Raw genomic sequence first — 22,583 nt, 5'->3', positions numbered from 1 at the left:
GCTGTATGAAAAGCTGAAGGATCGATACTTAAAATTGCTTGTCACCAAAATCAGGTATTTGCTGTCTTGCTTGGTCAAACCAGCCATGTCTCAAGGGAGCTGAGTTTGCGGCAGAAACCTCCCAACTCAGGAAAACCTCAGGAGTCCACCCTTACGCTTAATAATAATAATAATAATGTATTTGTACCCTGCCCATCTGGCTGGGTTTCCACAGCCACTCTGGGCGGCTTCCACAGAGACCAAAAATACACTAAAATGTCACACATTTAAAACTTCCCTGAACAGGGCTGCCTTAAGATGTCTTCTGAATGTCAGATAGTTGTTTATCTCTTTGACATCTGAAGGGAGGGCGTTCCACAGGGCGGGCGCCACCACCGAGAAGGCCCTCTGCCTGGTTCCCTGTAACCTCACTTCTCGCAGGGAGGGAACTGCCAGAAGGACCTCAGCGCTGGATCTCAGTGTCCGGGCAGAACGATGGGGGTGGAGGCGCTCCCAGAGATAAGAGATAAGAACCACCTGACTTATTATAAGGATTTATTTTTTTAAAAAAATAGATGCTTCTGAGATTGTGCACTCACTGCTTTCCTTTTCTTCCTTTTCTGCTTTTTGGCTATAACCTGCATTTGGCTGAGCAAGACAGTTTTGTATGCGCAAAATATTATTCCTACGATTGTTGCGTTATTATAGGAGCAGAGGAATCTAGCCTCGCCACACCCAGCTCAGTATCCTTTATTCTCCGCAGATATCCTAGTCCTCATGGTCCTGAATCAAGGGCTAAAGAGGCTGTGTGAACACCCAGGTCCAAGATTGCCTGTGTGGACTGACAGAGGCTCGCCAGCGTTGCAGGCAGAAATTGATCCCAGACCTGCATCCAAACTGCGCATCTAAAATACATTTGCAGCAGTGGCCTCCTCGGGGTGGAAGCCTAGGCATTGTGCATGGTGGTCTTGGGCTGCTCAGACGACAAGACTCCCCCCTTTCTCGGCCTCACTGTTGGGGACTAAAGGAAAGCAGAGCCAGACGTTTGGCCTCAGCTTGGCTGCAGGAGTTGCTGCTACAAGGTGCCAAACGAACCGCCTTAGGGACTCCACTCCAGATTTGTGTAGGGTTCACTCCTGGGCCTTTTCTTCTCCCACAAATGTACCGCAAGACAGCAGAGGTTTCGTATTTTTCTTTTCCTAGACGGGCTCTGTATAGTTAAAGCTATGTAGTGATGTATGGAAGTGAGAGCTGGACCATAAAGAAGGCTGGTCGCCGAAGAATGGATGCTTTTGAATTCTGGTGCTGGAGGAGACTCTTGAGAGTCCCATGGAGTGCAAGAAGATCAAACCTCTCCATTCTGAAGGAAATCAGCCCTGAGTGCTCACTGGAAGGACAGATCCTGAAGCTGAGGCTCCAGTACTTTGGCCACCTCATGAGAAGAGAAGACTCCCTGGAAAAGACCCTGATGTTGGGAAAGATGGAGGGCACAAGGAGAAGGGGACAACAGAGGATGAGATGGTTGGACAGTGTTCTCGAAGCTACAAACAAGAGTTTGACCAAACTGCGGGAGGCAGTGGAAGACATGAGGGCCTGGCATGCTCTGGTCCAGGGGGTCACGAAGAGTCGGACACGACTAAGCAACAACATGTGCTCCCTTCCCAGGTGGATGAGCCCCATCTGTGCCTCACTTCCCTCTGCAGCAGAGGCAGAAACTGCCTTCTTGACCGCTAGACCCACTCTTGGCCTTGTCCGCTCTGTCCACCAGAGCCTGTCTGTGCATGCAGCGGAAGCCCCTAACTCACAGAGGGCTTGAGACCCATCAGCTCCCCTCACCTGGTTCAGCCGGCCAGTCAAAGCCATTTCCGGGGTGTGGCTGCTGTCGCTTCTAGAAGCCACAGGTTAGAGCTGGGTGCAGAGTGGAGTGGATAAACCACTCCAGAAGGAGCAAAATGTGCCCCCCCACCAGAGGTACTGCCCCTCCCTTAACATCCCATACACCCTGCATCTAAAATAACTCTCTTAGAATCCTGGGAACTGTAGTTTGGTTGAGGGTGCTTGGCACAGCAGCGCTTGGAGGGGTGAACTACAGTTCCCAAGATTCTTGGGGGGGGGCTGCAGCTGTTCCAAGTGCTGCAAATGTGCTTTGACTGCGGTGTGGACTGGTCCCGTGCAGAGTGAGGGCTGCCACTGTATTCTGCTCTGGTCAGACCTCACCTGGAGTACTGTGTCCAGTTCTGGGCACCACATTTCAAGAAGGACATTGACAAACTGGAACGTGTCCAGAGGAGGGCAACCAAAATGGTCAAAGGCCTGGAAACGATGCCTTATGAGGAACGGCTAAGGGAGCTGGGCATGTTTAGCCTGGAGAAGAGGAGGTTAAGGGGTGATATGATAGCCATGTTCAAATATAGAAAAGGATGTCACATAGAGGAGGGAGAAAGGTTGTTTTCTGCTGCTCCAGAGAAGCGGACACGGAGCAATGGATCCAAACTACAAGAAAGAAGATTCCACCTAAACATTAGGAAGAACTTCCTGACAGTAAGAGCTGTTTGACAGTGGAATTTGCTGCCCAGGAGTGTGGTGGAGTCTCCTTCTTTGGAGGTCTTTAAGCAGAGGCTTGACAACCATATGTCAGGAGTGCTCTGATGGTGTTTCCTGCTTGGCAGGGGGTTGGACTCGATGGCCCTTATGGTCTCTTCCAACTCTAGCATTCTATGATTCTATGTACCACTTAGCCACAGGGCTTCTGGAGTGTCCGTTTCTTTCTCTTTCTTTCTTAATTTTTTTATTTCATTTTGACAAAGTAATCACCAAAAATAAATAAGAATAAAAATGTGCACCCCGCCACCGAGACTATTCCATTGTAACTAAGCAACCTCCCAAAATTTCAACACCTCTTGCGATGGTTTGACCCCTTTCCGTTTTAACAGTACAAATTCCACAAATGCCTTCCATATCTCTTCAGAATAATTTCTCCTGCATATTCCCTGTCCTACCTTAATGGCACATGTTAATTTATCATTAATAGCTATGTCCCACGCCTTTTTATATCATTCTTCCATTTGTGAGTGACTCCTTCTTAGCCTGCGGACCTTCCAACCCATCGTAAATTGATAATAACGCTACCTCTGGACTTTTGGTCAGCTTTAACCCAGTGATTTCTGTTATTTCCTTAAACACCCTTTGCCAGAAAAAATGTACACATTTACATCCCCACCACATGTGAACATAATTCCCTGTTTCCCGGCATCCCCTCCAACATAACACCAAACATTCCTTGTTCATTTGATTTAATCTGACTGGTGTACAATACCACCACCAAACTAATTCATAATTAATTTATTTTATTCTCATGGAGAACATTGTAGTGTCCATGTCTGGCTGTGCGTGCTCAGACGTTTTATGACTAGAGGTGCAGAGAATGATGAGGAAGAAGGAGAGCAGAAGCAATGTTTTACTCCCAAAAAGGAAACAGAGATTCTGTGGTCACATCTGTAAAGGTAAAGGGACCCCTGACCATTAGGTCCAGTCGCGGCCGACTCTGGGGTTGCGGCGCTCATCTCGCTTTACTGGCCAAGGGAGCCGGCGTACAGCTTCTGGGTCATGTGGCCAGCATGACTAAGCCGCTTCTGGCGAACCAGAGCAGTGCACAGAAACGCCGTTTACCTTCCCGCTGGAGTGGTACCTATTTATCTACTTGCACTTTGACGTGCTTTTGAACTGCTAGGTTGGCAGGAGCAGGGACCAAGCAACGGAAGCTCACCCCGTCACAGGGATTCAAACCACCGGCCTTCTGATCGGCAAGCCCTAGGCTCTGTGGTTTAACCCACAGCGCCACTCTTTTATCACCTGAGCTGTTGTGCTTTTTTCAACCAATCGCTCTTCCCGGGGAACTGTAGTTCTAGAAGAGAAAGAGGGATCGTCAAACGAGCGTTGGCCCTTGTAACAAACCATAAAGTTCCTAGCATTCCTGGGAGGAAGCCATGTGTGTTTGAAGTGGCATGAAACTGCTTTAATTGCATGGTAACCCTGTCTCTAATAATATGGGACACTTTCAACACTTCTGAGTTAAGTCAGAGTTCAGTCCTGTATCCCGGCTGCGACATCATCAAATGACCACTCTTTGCAACATTGGCATGTTTTTGTTTTTAAAAGGGGAAAAAGGCTTTTTAGCATTTATTAAACTCACTCTGTAAAAAAATCTGACACACATAAAACCAATGAGAGATAAGGAATGGAAAGAGACCCCGCCGAAAGAAACTTGACAGGACAAATTTAAATCCATGCAATTTAAATTGGCTTAATCTTGAAGTGTAATCCAATGAGACTGAAGACGAGATACTTGAGGGCCTGGACAACATAGTAAAACACTTGTATACCTTCTGGGTCCTTGGACTGATTTGCATCAATAAGAGAACCAATTTTTGATGCGGTAAAAGAGATGTGTTCATCGCCAATTACAATTCCAAGCTCCTGCCGGTCAACTCTGTCAGGAGGCGGCCATAAGGCATCATCTTCTTTCGTGATTTCACTGTAGTCGATTATCCTCCTTAGCTCTTCCATCACACCTTTATTTATGTAGGCTTCTTTTGCCTGTTGTCTTTGTCGGTTGCAGTCATATATAGTCATATTATAGTAAAAGCTCTGGTTTTCCCAGTTGTGATGTATGGAAGCGAGAGCTGGACCATAAAGAAGGCTGATCACCAAAGAATGGATGCTTTTGAATTCTGGTGCTGGAGGAGACTCTTGAGAGTCCCATGGACTGCAAGAAGATCAAACCTCTCCATTCTTAGGGAAATCAGCCCTGAGTGCTCACTGGAAGGACAGATCCTGAAGCTGAGGCTCCAAGACTTTGGCCATCTCATGAGAAGAGAAGACTCCCTGGAAAAGACCCTGATGTTGGGAAAGATGGAAGGCACAAGGAGAAGGGGACGACAGAGGACGAGATGGTGGGACAGTGTTCTCGAAGCTACCAGCATGAGTTTGACCAAACTGCGGGAGGCAGTGGAAGACAGGAGGGCCTGGCGTGCTCTGGTCCAGGGGGTCACCAAGAGTCGGACATGACTAAACAACAACAATAATGGTTAAAGAGTACAAAACATGGACTCAGTTATACCAAAGGAAAGTTATTAAAGTATTAAAATGCCCTGAGTCACTATTTCAGGAATATTTGATCATAGGTCGGGAGGGGGCATCCTTGGTCATGTCCCTCCTTGCTTACAGAGGAAATAAAGTCAGACCAAACAGGTCCTAAAATATCCCTTTTCCTTTGGTCCAGCTTATTAGTTTTCCCAGCAGGACAATATCCCAGACAGGAAGTTTGGCCCTGTCTAAACTTCTCCCCAAAACATGCAATGATCATTCTAGCTGCTTATACGTAGGTGCACTAACGAGTCTTGAAGGCTGAAATAACTGAAACATCCCCCCCAAAGAACTATTTATTGATGTATTCGCCACCTCTTGACAACTACATCTGGGGGAGACGTTGGCAAGCGGAATCCTCCTCCCTTTGGCTTGTTAAATTAAACCTCGTGTTTCGGGGGGCGCCCATTCCAGACCCTTTAAGACCCCGCATTTGCAAGCTCGGACGGCAAAGACGGTGCGCAGCTCCCCTCTTCGGCTCCGGAAGGTATTTGTCTCGTATTGGTGAGGAATGCAGGAGCTGGAGATCTCTTCGCGCCTGAGAAGGCACTTGCCTCGGCTCTGAGGGTCCCTGTGTTGAGAAGAAGAGGAGTTTGGATTTGATATCCCGCTTTATCACTACCCGAAGGAGTCTCAAAGCGGCTAACATTCTCCTTTCCCTTCCTCCCCCACAATCTGTGAGGTGAGTGGGGCTGAGAGACTTCAGAGAAGTGTGACTGGCCCAAGGTCACCCAGCAGCTGCATGTGGAGGAGCGGAGACGCGAACCCGGTTCACCAGATTACAAGTCCACCGCTCTTAACCACTACACCACACAGTTGGCTGTGAGAGCCAACTTCAGGCTAGGGCGTCCTGTTAAACCAGCCTGGCTCCTTCCAGGTGTTGTAAGGCTACAACTCTACATGGGGCCCGATCCCCAGGCTCCAACTGGTGCAAAACACCAAGTCCAGACTGCAGTCCCTGGCGTGCAACTCGCTGGCTCCATCTGGTACGCAGGATGAGACCCTACCTGCCCGCAGACTGTCTCTGTGTGGTCCGTGCTCTGGTTATCTCCCGCTTGGACTACTGCCATGCGCTCTACGTGGGGCTACCTTCGAAGGTGACCCGGAAACTACAACTAATCCAGAATGTGATAGCTAGACTGGTGACCGGGAGCGGCCGCCAAGACCATATAGCACTGGTCCTGAAAGACCTGTACATTGGCTCCCAGTACGTTTCCGAGCACAATTCAAAGTGTTGGTGCTGACCTTTAAAGCCTTAAATGACCTCGGACCAGTATCCCCAAAGGAGCATCTCCACCCCCATTGTCCAGCCTGGACACCTAAACATTAGGAAGAACTTCCTGACAGTAAGAGCTGTTGGACAGTGGAATTTGCTGCCAAGGAGTGTGGTGGAGTCTCCTTCTTTGGAGGTCTTTAAGCAGAGGCTTGACAACCATATGTCAGGAGTGCTCTGATGGTGTTTCCTGCTTGGCAGGGGGTTGGACTCGATGGCCCTTGGGGTCTCTTCCAACTCTAGGATTCTATGATTCTGTGACACTGAGGTCCAGCTCCAAGGGCCTTCTGGCAGTTCTTTCCCTGCGAGAAGTGAGGTTACAGGGAACCGGGCACAGGGCCTTCTCGGTGGTGGCGCCCCCACTCTGCACTGTGCATTTTTAAGCAGTATCGTACCCCCAAAGAATCCCAGGAACCATAGCATGTTAGCATAGGCCGCAGGGATGATGGCAATTTACATTCACAAGCCCTGCTGAATTCAACAGGGTTTTCTCTCAGAATTGTGCAGCCTCAGGAGCGTTCAACAGCAATCCATGGAAAACGCCATCATTTGTTCTGATTCAGTGCTAAAGCATGCTGCAAAACATTGACACAGGTCTGAAGTGATACGGACACTGCTGCATTTTGGGGGGTGTTAACTACGGACCCTGCGTTTCATGTATCAATTACTTGGCTTACGGAGCACTGCAAAAAAATATATATGGGGGTGTGTTTTGCTGCAAAACGGCTGCAAAACTTTGGCACGGGTTTAGAGGGGATCTTAAATGTTGGGGTCCATAGTTCATAATCCCGGTGCCCTTTCCACAGCAAAAAGACGGATACTGATGAACTGGAAAAATAAAAAATGCAGCTCCCTTCTACAATTGGATTGAAAACTTTTGCCAACTCCCAACAGACGAACAACTTGCATATAACCGCAGAGTTGCCATGGACAAATAATTCTACGATATCTGGAACCCATTCTTACAAATACTGTAATAGGTTAAGATCTGGTGAGGTACAATTAAAACCTTGTATAGTATATACAGTTTTGGGAGTCCGCCCATCCCCTTTATTTTCCTTTCCACACGGGTTCCATTTCTCTTTTTCTTTTCCTCTCCCTTTTATTTACGTCTCACCATGTTTAGTGCGCATATAATGATGTACTTTATAATTATATAAACTTGATGTACTTTATAATGATCTCTTTCAGTTTCTGCCTTCTGGGTTATAAAGACTAGGACTAGCCGCCTGAGAAACGGTTTCTATCCAAATGCGATTCTGGTTTTAAACGCAGTGCAAGGTAGTCTCTGTTTGAGTATATTGTATTTAATTATGGGGTATCAGAGTTTTTAGGGGGCTAGCCAGGCTGGGATAGCAGGCTTGTTGGTTTTTGAATGTCTGGTGTAGATTTTTTCCAGTTTCGTTGTTCTGTATGGGACAACGACAATAAAGATTATCGTATAATCATATATAAACCTTTGGCACAGGTTTGGAGGGGTTCCCAGTGTTGGGGGTCCCTCGTTCATAATCCCTGGCCAGCGCAAGTGTGGATGAGCCCAGCATTGATGTGTGTGTGTGTACTGAATGAATGATGCATTTTACACCTCTAGAAAAACCTCCCTTCCCGTCTGTCGCTGAGCCCAATCCACAGAAATTAACAGGAACAATCTATTTGGATTCAGCTCTCAGGTGTTGCCATTGTGTGTGTGTGTGTGTGTGATCTCCTGTGCTTGCACTCCTTCCCCTTAGAGCAGTTTGTTGGCTATTGCATTTAGAAATGCAATTGTCACGGTTTTTTTGGATGTGCAGCTAGCACCTGTGCTCACACCTTTGGGGCAGCTGTGCTTACCTTAGCAGGCAGGGACTTCCAGGGTCACATTGCCCTAAGCACCTTCCCACATCAATTTCCTGGAAGATTTGAAACACAAAAGGAGAAGGGGAAATCACTTGCCAGTCTCCCACTGTCTTTGACAGGGTGGTGGGAATTCAAAAGGATATGTGTCATTCACAAATACACCTCCTAGGACCACCCACCCCCACCGTGGAAGAAGGAAAACACAGCTTGGCTTTGCAACAAGACACATTTTGCCAAACATCATTTCCAGAGAAATTATTATTTTGGAGTTTGATCGCTGCAGAAAACAGCACACTGAAAAGGAGAGTCCTTAAAGGTTGAGTGCATAACACCAAACTGGGAGGGGTAGCTCAGAAAATAAAATCCAGATACAAGCTGACATTATTATTATTATTATTATTATTGTTATTATTATTAATACCCCGCCCATCTGGCTGAGTTTCCCCGGCCACTCTGGGCGGCTTCCAATCAAGTGTTAAAAACAATACAGCATTAAATATTAAAAACCTCCCTAAACAGGGCTGCCTTCAGATGTCTTTTAAAAAGAAGGATTGGGAGATTGGGCCCAGGCTAACACAATGAATTTCAACAGGGACAAATGTAAGGTCCTTAGAAATAAACAGAGGCACAATAATAGGATGTGAGGGGCTGGGGGGACCTGGCTTGACAGCAGGACGTGCGGAAATGATCCAGGGGTTTTAGTCGACCATGAGCTTAATGTGAGCCAACAGCGAGATGCGGCAGCAAAAAAAGGCAAATGAAATTCTAGGCTAGCATGGCGTCCAAATCGAGGGAAGGAATAGTATCCCGCTCTATTCTGGGCTGTCCAGTTTAAGAGGGATATTTACAAGTTGGAAGGTGTGCAGAGGAGAGCAACCAAGATGATCAAGGGTCTGGAAAGCAAGCCATATGAGGAACGGTTGAAGGATCTGGGTAGGTTTAGCCTAGAAAACAGTAGACTGAGAGGAGATATTGTCAGGAGTGCTTGCAGGAGCCAGGCCCTGTGACCAGTAGGACTTTGCAGGATTGGGGCCTTCCTAAGCTTGTTCTGGAGAGGCAAGGTGCAGCCACACAGGTGAGGCTGACTGGTAACTCACAGCACCTGGTGGCAAGAGCCGGGAAGGGATATAAGGTCAGCATTTCCCTTTAGCTCTTTGCCACAGCAACACGTTCCCTGCCTTGCTGCGTTTGGCTCCTTGACCCTAGGTCCTCAGACCCTTGACTTCGTGACTCCTTGCTTCTTGATCCTCGGACCCCTGACTTTGTGACTCCTTGCTTCCTGACCCTCAGACCCTTGGCTTCTTGACTCCCAGCTCTCTGACCCTCGGACTCTTGGCTTTCTAACTTAGCTTCTGGACCCCTGTTCCTGCTCCTACCCCGCCATCTTACCCCTGGTCCCGACGTCCCCAGCCGGGACTTCGATCGCCCATGAACCGGACCATGACAGATATGATAGCCATCTCCAAATATCTTAAGGGCTGTTCTTTTGCCTTGGTCAAACCACACCTGGAATACTGTGTCCAATTCTGGGCACCACAATTTAAGAAGGATGTTGACCAGCTGAAACGTGTTCAGAGGAGGGTGACCAAGATGATCAAGGGTCTGGAAAGCAAGCCATATGGGGAACGGTTGAGGGAGTTGGATAGGCTTAGCCCAGAGAAGAGGAGAGTTGCTTTCCATTATCAACTTGGTTGGCCGGGGCAGATGGGAGTTGGAGTCCACCCTTTTAACCCTTTAAAGCCCTAAACGGCCTCGGTCCAGTATACCTGAAGGAGCGTCTCCACCCCCACCATTCTGCCCAGACGCTGAGGTCCAGCGCCGAGGGCCTTCTGGCGGTTCCCTCATTGCGAGAAGCAAAGCTACAGGGAACCAGGGAGAGGGCCTTCTCGGTAGTGGCGCCCGCCCTGTGGAACGCCCTTCCAGCAGATGTCAAAGCAATAAACAACTACCTGACATTCAGAAGACATCTTAAGGCAGCCCTGTTCAGGGAAGTTTTTAACGTGTGATATTTTACTGTATTTTTGGTTTTTATGGAAGCCGCCCAGAGTGGCTGGGGAGGCCCAGCCAGATGGGCGGGGTATAAATAATAAATTATTATTATTTAACGTGAGTGGGCTTTGCAATAGAAGCAGGAAGAAGAAGCATTCGCACCTTAATCAGCTCCAGTTTTTCTCCCACAGAGTTGAGCACCTCCTCAAAGTAGTATTCCATGTGGGAGACCCGGTAACAGGACTCCCTCAGCCGGCAGCTCCCCACGATCTGAACCGCACTGTGCCCGTTTGGGGTCTTCATCAGAACAGAGTCGAAATCCGTGGGCAGGCAGAAAAGCCCCTCTGAAAAGAGATCCGAGAGGGAAATAATAATAATAATAATAATTATTATTATTATTATTTATGCCACGCCCATCTGGGCGGCTTCCAACAAAATATTAAAATACAGTGGTACCTCGGGTTACATATGCTTCAGGTTACATACGCTTCAGGCTACAGACTCCACTAACCCAGAAATAGTGCTTCAGGTTAAAAACTTGGCTTCAGGATAAGAACAGAAATCGTGCTCCGGCGGTGTGGCAGCAGCAGGAGGCCCCATGAGCTAAAGTGGTGCTTCAGGTGAAGAACAGTTTCAGGTTAAGTACGGACCTCCGGAATGAATTAAGTACTTAACCCGAGGTACCACTGTACAGTAATGCATCAAACTTTAAAAGCTTCCCTAAACAGGGCTGCCTTCAGATGTCTTCTGAAAGTCTGGAAGTTGTTGTTGTCTTTGACATCTGATGGGAGGGCGTTCCACAGGGCGGGCGCCACCACCAAGAAGGCCCTCTGCCTGGTTCCCTGTAACTTGGCTTCTCGCAGTGAGGGAACCGCCAGAAGGCCCTCAGCGCTGGACCTCAGTGTCTGGGTAGAACGATGGGGGTGGAGATGCTCCTTCAGGTATACTGGGCTGTTTAGGGCTTGAAAGGTCAGCACCAACACTTTGAATTGTGCTCGGAAACGTACTGGGAGCCAATGTAGGTCTTTCAGGACCAGTGTTATATGGTCTCGATGGCCGCCCCCAGTCACCAGTTTAGCTGCCGCATTCTGGATTAGTTGTCATTTCTGGATCACCTCCATCTCCTCCCCTCCATCCCTCACTGCGAGAGGTGAGGTTACAGGGAACCAGGCAGAGGGCCTTCTCGGTGGTGGCACCCGCCCTGTGGACCTCCCTCCCAGCAGATGTCAAGGAAATAAACAACTATCTCCCAGCAGATGTCAAGGAAATAAACAACTAGAAGACATCTGAAGGCAACCCTGTTTAGGGAAGCTTTTAGTGTCTGATGTTTTAGTGTGCTTTTAATTCTGTTGTGAGCCGCCCAGAGTAGCTGGGGAAACCCGGCCAGATGGGTGGAGTATAAATACTACTACTACTACTACTAAAGGTAAAGGTAAAGGTACCCCTGCCCGTACGGGCCAGTCTTGACAGACTCTGGGGTTGTGCGCCCATCTCACTTAAGAGGCCAGGGGCCAGCGCTGTCCGGAGACACTTCCGGGTCACGTGGCCAGTGTGACATCGCTGCTCTGGCGAGCCAGAGCCGCACACGGAAACGCCGTTTACCTTCCCGCTGGTAAGCGGTCCCTATTTATCTACTTGCACCCGGAGGTGCTTTCGAACTGCTAGGTTGGCAGGCGCTGGGACCGAGCAGCGGGAGCGCACCCCGCCGCAGGGATTCGAACCGCCGACCTTTCGATCGGCAAGTCCTAGGCGCTGAGGCTTTAACCCACAGCGCCACCTGCGTCCCACTACTACTACTACTACTACTAATAGTCTGTTGTTGTTGTTGTTAAGCCCTATTGGTTTCCCCAGTAGATGACATCCTTGCTCCTGCTCTGAAAAAAGTCCCGGAGCTCCAATCCACAACACCTCTGCCTCGCATTACCTTCGGGATGTTCTGGATTGGAACACCTGCCGACGTCCAAGGTCTGCTCCAGAGGGGAGTCCGGGAAGAAGGTTTTCAGGGACGGCAGCCGGAGACATTCGGACGGGCTAGCGTTACACTGGCAGCCCTCAATGACCTCCACCTGTCGAACGCCTTCCAGAAGCAGGAGCTCTTGCACCCGGACACTGCTGGGCTCGCAGCGGTAATTCGCCCGGCAGGAATGCTCCAACCTGGTAGAGGGTTCGGATCCTGCGAGAGAGCTGGGGAACCTCTCCTGTAGCTGGAAGAGCAAGAAGAAGAAAGCAGGGAAAGCTAAGCTTTTCGGGTTATATATACAATTTACAGCATGGGAGAAGTTATGGAATTGGGATTTGAAATTTACAGCATATTATAAAGGTAAAGGGACCCCTGACCATTAGGCCCAGTCGTGGCCGACTCTGGGGTTGCGGCGCTCATCTCGCTTTATTGGCCGAGGGAGCCGGTGTACATCTTCCGGGTTATGTGGCCAGCAGGACTAAGCCGCTTCTGGCGAACCAGAGCAGCGCACGGAAATGCCGTTTACCTTCCCGCCGGAGCGGTACCTATTTATCTACTTGCACTGGCGTGCTTTCAAACTGCTAGGTTGGCAAGAGCAGGGAGCGAGCAACGGGAGCTCATCCCGTCGCGGGGATTCGAACCGCCAACCTTCTAGGCTCTGTGGTTTAGACCACAGCAACACCCATATCCCCATACAGCATGTTATACGTTGAAAGAAAACTATATGAGGTATAAAACAGGGTCAAATATATGTTGGAAACGTAAGGAAAAAGAAGGCACCTTTTAATCATATGTGGTGGATGTGTAAGGTAGTAAAAGAATTTTCGGAAATGATATATAATGAACTGGAAAAAAAAGTGTTTAAAATAACTTTTGCTTTAAAACCTGAAGTTTTTCTTTTAGGAATTCCAGGTGCCGAAATCCCAATGGAGCAGAAAAGATTATTTGTGTATGTGACCACGGCTGCACGGATGTTATTGGCCCAGAGATGGAAAAAAGATAAAAGTCACTACCAGGGAAGAATGGCAGATCAAGTTGATGGATTATGCCGAAATGGCTAAAAGGACCGGAAGAATCAGAAATTGGGAAGACCAAAAGTTTAATAAGGAACAGGGGAAATTTATAGTTTACCTTAAAAAGCATTGTAAACAGTTAAAATTGTTAATAAGATTGGAATAACACTTGTAATTTGATGGTGAATTTTGGATATAATAGAGATGTAAAAGATTTGGAATGGGACGCGGGTGGCGCTGTGGGTTAAACCACAGAGCCTAGAACTTGCCGATCAGAAGGTCGGAGGTTCGAATCCCCGCGACAGGGTGAGCTGCCGTTGCTCGGTCCCAGCTCCTGCCAACCTAGCAGTTCGAAAGCACATCAAAGTGCAAGTAGATAAATAGGTACCACTCCAGCGGGAAGGTAAACGGCGTTTCCGTGCGCTGCTCTGGTTCGCCAGAAGCGGCTTAGTCATGCTGGCCACATGACCCGGAAGCTGTACGCCGGCTCCCTTGGCCAGTAAAGCGAGATGAGCGCCGCAACCCCAGAGTCGGCCACGACTGGACCTAATGGTCAGGGGTCCCTTTACCTTTACCTAAAAGATTTGGATTGGATTGTAAAAGACGCAGGAGGAAATGACTAAAGAATAGGACCCACAAAGGGGACGAAGGATGTCCGGGAGATTCAATGGAACCTTGTTTTTATGTTGCATGTTGGATATGTGATTGTAAAACTTTAATTTGAGAAACCAAATAAATAAATTTATTTGAAGAAGAAGAAGAAGAAGAAGAAGAAGAAGAAGAAGAAGAAGAAGAAGAAGAAGAAGAAGAAGGAAGAAGAAGAAAGTGGGAGGTGCTGGGCATCTTCCAAAGATATTCCGCAAGGTTTAGGGTCTGAGGTTTAGGGTCAGCAGAGGTTTAGGGTCAGAGGTTTCCTTTTTCCACCTGCCCTAGCTCCCTTCCAACAAATTAGAGTCCCCAGGGTTCTTTGGTGTGCTTCAAACGTACGTCGTTTATACAGCTTCCGAGTGTCAGCGATGGTCAACCCCCTGCCCTGATATTTTCCTTTAGTTTCTTTTCAAGAGCAGCAGAGCACCAGGTGGTGTCTGAGCCGCCTGCTGAGTTTTCCGCTAAGGAGGAGGAAAATGTCGGCCAGGGCTCTGGTTGTTAAGTCGCCCAAACGGAGCAGAGTCCACTGGCTTCCTGTGCTCTTAAAACAAAAACAGGCGCCGTACCTTTTTGGTTTTGAGGAAGTCCAGCATGGATGATTGGCGGGAGATGCCGGCGAAACCTGTTGCGCTCTTTCTTCGGGTACCACCACAATGCGGCTGGCAGAAGCCCAGGTCGATGCTCACCGGGCTGCCAGAGAGATCTGCGTAGAAAAACAAAGGAAAGGATGGAAGAAGAAGAAGAAGAATACAGTGGTACCTCTGGTTACGTACTTAATTCGTTCCAGAGGTCTGTTCTTAACCTGAAACTGTTCTTAACCTGAGGTACCACTTTAGCTAATGGGGCCTCCTGCTGCTGCCGCGCCGCCGGAGCACGATTTCTGTTCTCCTCCTGAAGCAAAGTTCTTAACCCGAGGTAATATTTCTGGGTTAGCGGAGTCTGTAACCTGAAGCGTATGTAACCCGAGGTACCACTGTACAGTCATACCTCGGGTTGAAGTAGCTTCGGGATAAGTATTTTCTGGTTGCGTGCTGCGGCGGCCCCGAAGTAATGAAGCACATTACTTCCAGGTTTCGCCGCTCACGCATGTGCAGATGGTCAAACTGACGCCATGCGCATGCGCAGAAGTGGCAAATCGCGACCCGCGCACACGCAGATGTGCAAACGCTGGTTGCGTTTGCTTCTGGGTGCGAACGGGACTCTGGAACGGATCCCATTCACATCCAGAGGTACCACTGTAGTAATAATAATAATAATAATAATAATAATAATAATAACCTTTATTGTCAATGTACAACCTATGTACAATGAAATTAACCGAGCCTCCCTCCCCCCCCAAAACACTCAATCTCATTGCACTCTGTGTGCTTGTCACACAACACACCAACCCCGAAAGTCAGTTGCACTATATTATTTTCTGTTCAGCAGCCTAACAGCCCACGGATAGAAACTGTTTTTTAGCCTGTTGGTACAGCTGATTATACTTCTATATTTCCTGCCCGAGGGTAGAAGATTAAAGAGGTGCTGGCCAGGGTGTGATGAATCATCCCTGAAAATTTCTCATCTCTCAACGATCCCTTGCGATGTCATCTAGCCCATGTAGGACCAGTCTGGATAGTTAGCCTTGGTGAAGTCTTGACGTTTTTATCCCCCAAAAAAGTTTTTGATAGAGTTCCACTGAAATGAGACTTGATTTTAATGCTTTAATGTTGTATTTTACTTTTGTTTTTAAGCTGTATTCTAATCAATTGTTTTTATATTTGGTGTTAGCCCAGTCTTGGCTGGGGAGGGTGGGGTATAAATAATAATTATTATTATTATTATTATTATTATTATTCCGCACCCATCGGACTGGGTTGCCCCAGCCACTCTAGGCGACTTTCAACGTATAAAAACATAATAAAACATTAAACTTTTAAAAACTTCCCGATAGAGGGCTGCCTCCAGATATCTTCTAAGGGTTGTATAATTACTTATCTCCTTGGCTCAGAGGTTGCATAACTCCACACCCTCCAACATTTTTCCAATGAAAATAAGGACGTCCTAAGGAAAAGCGGGGACGCGGGTGGCGCTGTGGGTTAAACCACAGAGCCTAGGGCTTGCCGATCAGAAGGTCGGCGGTTCGAATCCCCGTGATGGTGTGAGCTCCTGTTGCTTGGTCCCTGCTCCTGCCAATCTAGCAGTTCGAAGCACGCCAGTGCAAGTAGATAAATAGGTACCACTCCGGCGGGAAGGTAAACAGCGTTTCCGTGCGCTGCTCTGGTTTGCCAGAAGCGGCTTAGTCCTGCTGGCCACATGACCCGGAAGCTGTACGCCGGCTCCCTCGGCCAATAAAGCGAGATGAGCGCCGCAACCCCAGAGTCGGCCACGACTGGACCTAATGGTCAGGGGTCCCTTTACCTTTAAGGAAAAGCGGGACATTCTGGGATTAAATCAGAAACCGGGGCGGCTTCTGTAAATCCGGGACTGTCGCTGGAAAATAGGGATACTTGGAGGGTCTGCCCCAAGCCACTGCTTCCTGAGTAAGTTCTGTAGTTCAACTGAGTGCTGTATCAATACCCGAATTGCGCCTATTAAACGAGGGTGAAACTATAGTTCTCAGGTTTCTTTGGGGAAGAAATGCACTTCGATTGAAGGACAAGGTTAAAAAGAACAATGTACAACACATAAAAAATAGTTATTAAAACAAACGAACAAAAAACATCCAGACATTTCGCCTAAGACCAGTTTGCAATCACCGTTTACCATTCCTTTCACTGTCTTAGCTGTGTTAATAGGGTGTGAGACCAGTTCCAGGTATTAGATTAACAAACCAGTGGGAGACCGTAATCTGCAAAGTGTCAAATAGACAAAAGGATCAGATTGGGGGGGGGGGCTGGCTGGGGCCTGGGGAGTAGATATGACCTTGCAAGCACATCTCTCAATAAAGGTTTTCTTGCTTGCAAGGCTGCCCTTTCGGTTTATTATGAAGGATGCGAATGCCGAAAAATACCAGCTAAGGAATGTACAGTTTTCACCCTCTTTTTTTTTTTTTTTTTTGGCACAAATCTGACCAAGTGATTAAGCAATTCAGGGCAGCGCTATAAAAAACATGCGCGAATGTGTGGCTTTGCTTTCTGCTGAAAATGTGGATTTTTTTAAAAAGAGCTTGCAACTGCTGGAGCGAGGCCACCAGATGTTAGCAGAGAAAATAAACAGTGCTGGAGTCTCTAGGTGGTTTTTGTGTGTGTGTCTGGGATATAGGCAAGTCACTTATTCTAAATGGGGCTGTACCTCCTCTGAAGGACCTGGTGTGTAGCTTTGGGGGGGGGCGTTCTTTCGAAAAATCAATAACTTGTAGAATTGGAAAGGACCCGACGGTCATCTAGTCCAACCCCTTGCAGATTGAAATACTTCTTGAAATACCAAGAAGAATGGAAGAAATTTAAAGATTATTTAGTTAAAGATGTTAAGATAACTTAAATAGAATTACTTGTGGTTTGTTTTTTTAAATAAATTTTTTATTAAGATTTTTGCATTACAAAATAGAAAAAGAAAAAAGAAAAAAGAAAAAATAAAAGTTGTTAAAAACAACCAATCTTTTCATCTTTTCATTTTTTCATTTCCTTGTTTCTCGGACCTCCTCATACCTCCCTTGTTTGTATTCCAATTCAATTTATTAGCTCAGCAGTTTCTTTCCCTCTTTATTCTACCCAGATCTTTAAATCTTAAATTATTATAACCTTGAATTTTTACTTATACCATTTTTTTCAAAAAATAAAAATAAATAAATAGAATTGCTTGTGAGTAACAGATTGGCCAAGGATTTAAATATGGGAAATTGTATTATACTACGGATAGAAGTTAAAATGAAAAAGAAAGAAAGATGTTAATTGAACAAGTAAATCTTATATGAAAATAGTGTTGGAAAACTGCTACAATGAGCTATATGGAAACTCAGCTAGGGGGTTTTTTGGAAGTCACCCAACAATGATAACAAAAGTGGAACTATAACAGTTAGGATAAATGTTTGTTTGTTTGTCTGTTTGCTTTTCGATATTGTAATTTTTCCTTTCTTTTTTTCAAGAATATTTATTAAGATTTTCAATAGTAATACAATAAAAATCAAAAAGTAAAAAGACAAAAAAATTAACAAAAATACAAAAATAAAAATAATTTTAAAAAAAACACATAAAGTTTCCATTTACTTATTTTCCATTAACTTATTTCCCAGACCTCCTCATACCTCCCTTTTTTGTATTCCAATTCAAATTATTAGTTCAGCAAATCCTTGTTAACAAATTTTAACCTATTTCTGAATCTTCCCCCCCCCATATTTCTCTTAAAGCATTACAGCTGGAAACCACTAAATTTCTATCCAACATCATTCTAACATTCATTAATTTTGCAATATTTCTGTAGATAGTCTTTAAATTTCTTCCAATCTTCTTCCGCCGACGATATTGTAATTTTTTCTTGTTTGTTGTTATGTTTGTTATAAATTTGGAAAATCAATAAAAAAAAATTGGGGGGGGGAAAGAATCATAAACTTGTAGATTTGGAAGGGACCCAAGGGTCATCTAATCCAACCCCCTGCAAATTGAAATACTTTTCTGTCACTTGTACAACTTGTATACAGTGAGATTACACGAGCACACAAACACACCCCGCTCAGCTCTCTTAGTCTTAATTCCCCTCGTTTACTGCCGCACACCCACCAAACCCAAAAGTCAGTTGCCCTGTTGTTATCTTTTCGTTTTGTGAATATTTTTAATTAGGAATTTCAATATAACAGTTTATCAAAAATATATCATCCACCTTCCCCACCGCATTCCCCACCCCAAAGAACCCCCCCCCCCTCCATCACCCCCCACCAGACTTCCCTCACCTCCTCTCTCTGGTTTCTCAACACATGTTATTCTCTGCATATTATAAAATTGTAAAGATTTGATCTATCTGTATATTACCAATAGGGACGCGGGTGGTGCTGTGGGTTAAACCACAGAGCCTAGGGCTTGCCGATCAGAAGGTCAGCGGTTCGAATCCCCGTGATGGTGTGAGCTCCTGTTGCTTGGTCCCTGCTCCTGCCAATCTAGCAGTTCGAAGCACACCAGTGCAAGTAGATAAATAGGTACCACTCCGGCGGGAAGGTAAATGGTGTTTCCGTGCGCTGCTCTGGTTCGCCAGAAGCGGCTTAGTCCTGCTGGCCACATGACCCAGAAGCTGTACGCCGGCTCCCTCGGCCAGTAAAGCGAGATGAGCGCCGCAACTCCAGAGTGATACTTCAACATCAACTTCGTTGGACTGGTCATGTTGTTCGGATGCCTGATTATCGTCTTCCAAAGCAACTACAGTGGTACCTCGGGTTAAGTACTTAATTCGTTCCGGAGGTCCGTTCTTAACCTGAAACTGTTCTTAACCTGAAGCACCTGTTGCTGCCACGCCACCGGAGCACGATTCCTGTTCTCATCCTGAAGCAAAGTTCTCTACCTGAGGTACTATTTCTGGGTTAGCGGAGTCTGCAACCTGAAGCATATGTAACCTGAAGCGTATGCAACCTGAGGTACCACTGTACTCTATTCCGAACTTAGAAATGGGAAGCATAATGCTGGTGGTCAACAAAAGAGGTTTAAAGACTGTCTCAAGGCAAATCTTTAAAAATGTAGTATAAACACCGACAACTGGGAAACACTGGCCTGTGTGCGCTCCAGTTTCAGAACAACCTTTGCCAAAGGTGTCATGGGCTTTGAAGACACTCGCACTCAGGACAAAAGGGAGAAACGTGCTAAGAGGAAGGCACACTTGGCAAATCCACACCATGATCAACTCCTGTCCGGAAACCTATGTCCCCACTGTGGAAGGACGTGTGGATCCAGAATTGGCCTCCACAGTCACTTATGGACTCACTGTTAAAACCGTGTTCATAGAATCATAGAATCATGGAGTTGGAAGAGACCACAAGGGCCATTGAGTCCAACCCCCTGCCAAGCAGGAAACACCATCAGAGCACTCCTGACATATGGTTGTCAAGCCTCTGCTTAAAGACCTCCAAAGAAGGAGACTCCACCACACTCCTTGGCAGCAAATTCCACTGTCAAACAGCTCTTACTGTCAGGAAGTTCTTCCTAATGTTTAGGTGGAATCTTCTTTCTTGTAGTTTGGATCCATTGCTCCGTGTCCACTTGTCTGGAGCAGCAGAAAACAACCTTTCTCCCTCCTCTATGTGACATCCTTTTATATATTTGAACATGGCTATCTTATCACGCCTTAACCTCCTCTTCTCCAGGCTAAACATGCCCAGCTCCCTTAGCCGTTCCTCATAAGGCATCGTTTCCAGGCCTTTGACCATTTTGGTTGCCCTCCTCTGGACACGTTCCAGTTTGTCAGTGTCCTTCTTGAACTGTGGTGCTCAGAACTGGACACAGTACTCCAGGTGAGGTCTGACCAGAGCAGAATACAGTGGCACTATTACTTCCCTTGATCTAGATGCTATACTCCTATTGATGCAGCCCAGAATTGCATTGGCTTTTTTAGCTGCCGCGTCACACTGTTGGCTCATGTCAAGTTTGTGGTCAACCAAGACTCCTAGATCCTTTTCGCATTTACTGCTCTCAAGCCAGGTGTCACCCATCTTGTATTTGTGCCTCTCATTTTTTTTGCCCAAGTGCAATACTTTACATTTCTCCCTGTTAAAAATCATCTTGTTTGTTTTGGCCCAGTTCTCTAATCTGTTCATGGAAGACAATCTTACTCGGCTACTAGGGATCGCCAAAGAAGTAGTAGTTAAATCTTGGCTGCTGGGAAACAGAGGTACAAAGGCTGCCCTTTTCCTTTGGGCTAGCTCCATCTTCTGGTGGCAAAGATACACAACATAAAGCAGTGATGGCCAAACTTGGCCCTCCAGCTGTTTGGAGACTACAATTCCCATCATCCCTGACCACTGGTCCTGTTTTTTTTTTTTAAATAATATTTATTAGAGTTTCGGAAAATTACAAAAATGAGAAAGAAAAAATGAGAAAGAAAAAAGAAAAAAAAAAACAAAGGATACAAAATACAGAAAAATAAAGGCGATTAAAAACATTTCCCTCTTTCCATGTCTTATCTTTCATTAACTTATTTCCCTGACCTCCTCACACCTCCCTTTTTTGTATTCTAGTTCAATTAAATATTCCAGCAAATCCTTTCCAACTTGGTTTTTATCCTAGTAGTTTATCCTAATATAGTATAATTTTACATTCTAGTCTTTCAACAATTAAAAAATCAATTTTTACCTAATCTTTTGTATCATTTCTGCTAATACCACATTACTTCATTCCAACATCCTTCTAACATTCCTGAATTTTACAGTGTTTCTGTAGATAAACTTTACATTTTCTCCAATCTTCTTCCACCAACTCTTCACCTTGGTCTCGGGACCACTGGTCCTGTTAGCTAGGGATGGTGGGAGTTGTAGTCCCGAAACATCTGGAGGGCCAAGTTTGGCCATCACTGGCATTAAGGAATGACAGCCCATCTCTGATCAACTCCGAACTGGAGGAAACTTCCAGACAGAATCTTCAGGATTCAAGATGACCTTAACAGATCAGAGAAGACGGTCCATTATCCGACTGTCGACTCAGGACCCTAAACTGTGTTTTTATATTTAATTTCCATTTTCTTCCGTGTATATTACAATGTTCTCTTGTTGCTATGGCCGTTGGCTGAGGCAAATAAAGTTTCTATTGATAACAGATTGGAGACCTCTGCGCAGGCTGGCAAAATGAATTTCAGCGGGGACAAAGGTAAGGTCTTGCAGTTAGGCAGGAAGAACCAAGCGCACAGATATAGGATGAGGGGAATGCAAAGATTTCTCCCCGCCTCACCCCCCCCCAAACAAACCCAATGAGTCTGAATTAACACCTGATTCTTATAAGAAGACCTGGAGGGGTTGGTGTGTTTTTTTCTGTTTTTGTTTGTTTTTTTGCATTTCTGACATTTGCAATGCAAACATTTGATGGGCAATAGATTTGCCTGCTCCTTGCCTGTTCTGTTTTCCCCCCTCCCCATATTTTTAATGTTGGCATTCATTCATTCACCCATTTTTCTCTCAAGGCTGTTTCCTTGGTTGCAACCATCTCAAAGCCTTCCAATGTTCTTTAAAGCCAGAGATCAAATCCACACTATGCATTTAAAGCACACAGTCTTCTTCCCCTGGAAAAATTTGGGAACTGTCGTTTCGCTAGGCGCGAACTATAGCTCCCCGGATCCACGTCCTTCAAAGTGTACGGTGCGAGGTGAAAAGCAGGATGTGAAAGTTTGAAACAAAACAAGCAGAGGGAACCAGAAGACGGAGCAGCTGGAAGAGAACCTGTCTTTCCAGACGACTCACCATGTCCAATGTAGACGGACCGCACTCGCCTTTTGCAGCAACCGTGTTTGGCAAATAGATTCCTTCCTTCGTGGCGCTCGCTGGCGGCTCTCATGCCTGGAGTTAAAAATCACAACACTCAGGTTGCGCCAGCTTCACCCCCAGGAAAGCCTTTGCAGCCTTTCTCAACTTGTGGGTCCCCAGATGTTGTTGAACTACAACTCCCATCACCCCTAGCTAGCAAGGCCAGAGCTCAGGGGTGATGGGAGTTGTAGTCCAACAACATCTGGGGACCCACAGGTTGAGAACAGCTGCTTAAGCGAAACTAAACGAACAGCTCAGTCGGCAGAGCACGAGACTCTTAATCCCAAGGCTTAGAGTTGGCTTAGAGCAGTGTTTCCCAACCTTGGGTCT

The 22,583-nt window shown here is 46.4% G+C and overlaps 1 protein-coding gene and 1 pseudogene across 2 annotated transcripts; both read right to left on the bottom strand.

Annotated features, from left to right (window-relative positions):
- Positions 1 to 4,100: 4,100 nt before the first annotated feature.
- On the bottom strand, positions 4,101 to 4,611 carry LOC309361064 (protein mago nashi homolog pseudogene; annotated as a pseudogene). Its single transcript has one exon. The product of its transcript is annotated as a protein mago nashi homolog pseudogene (transcript).
- Positions 4,612 to 5,463: 852 nt separating this feature from the next.
- On the bottom strand, positions 5,464 to 22,284 carry LOC309361062 (uncharacterized protein; the record flags this gene model as incomplete). Its single annotated transcript, XM_081896015.1, has 6 exons — positions 5,464 to 5,695; positions 8,228 to 8,286; positions 10,385 to 10,566; positions 12,147 to 12,426; positions 14,410 to 14,546; positions 22,191 to 22,284. The coding sequence occupies 6 exons, from the start codon at positions 22,282 to 22,284 to the stop codon at positions 5,500 to 5,502; spliced, it is 948 nt and encodes a 315-aa protein (XP_081752141.1). The 3' UTR covers positions 5,464 to 5,499.
- Positions 22,285 to 22,583: the final 299 nt, after the last annotated feature.

Source organism: Podarcis melisellensis (genome assembly GCF_964234715.1).
Source record: "Podarcis melisellensis genome assembly, chromosome: 18".
NCBI classification, from domain to species: domain Eukaryota; kingdom Metazoa; phylum Chordata; class Lepidosauria; order Squamata; family Lacertidae; genus Podarcis; species Podarcis melisellensis.
Note: the sequence above shows the minus strand (reverse complement) of the source record. Positions and strands in the feature narration are given on the sequence as shown.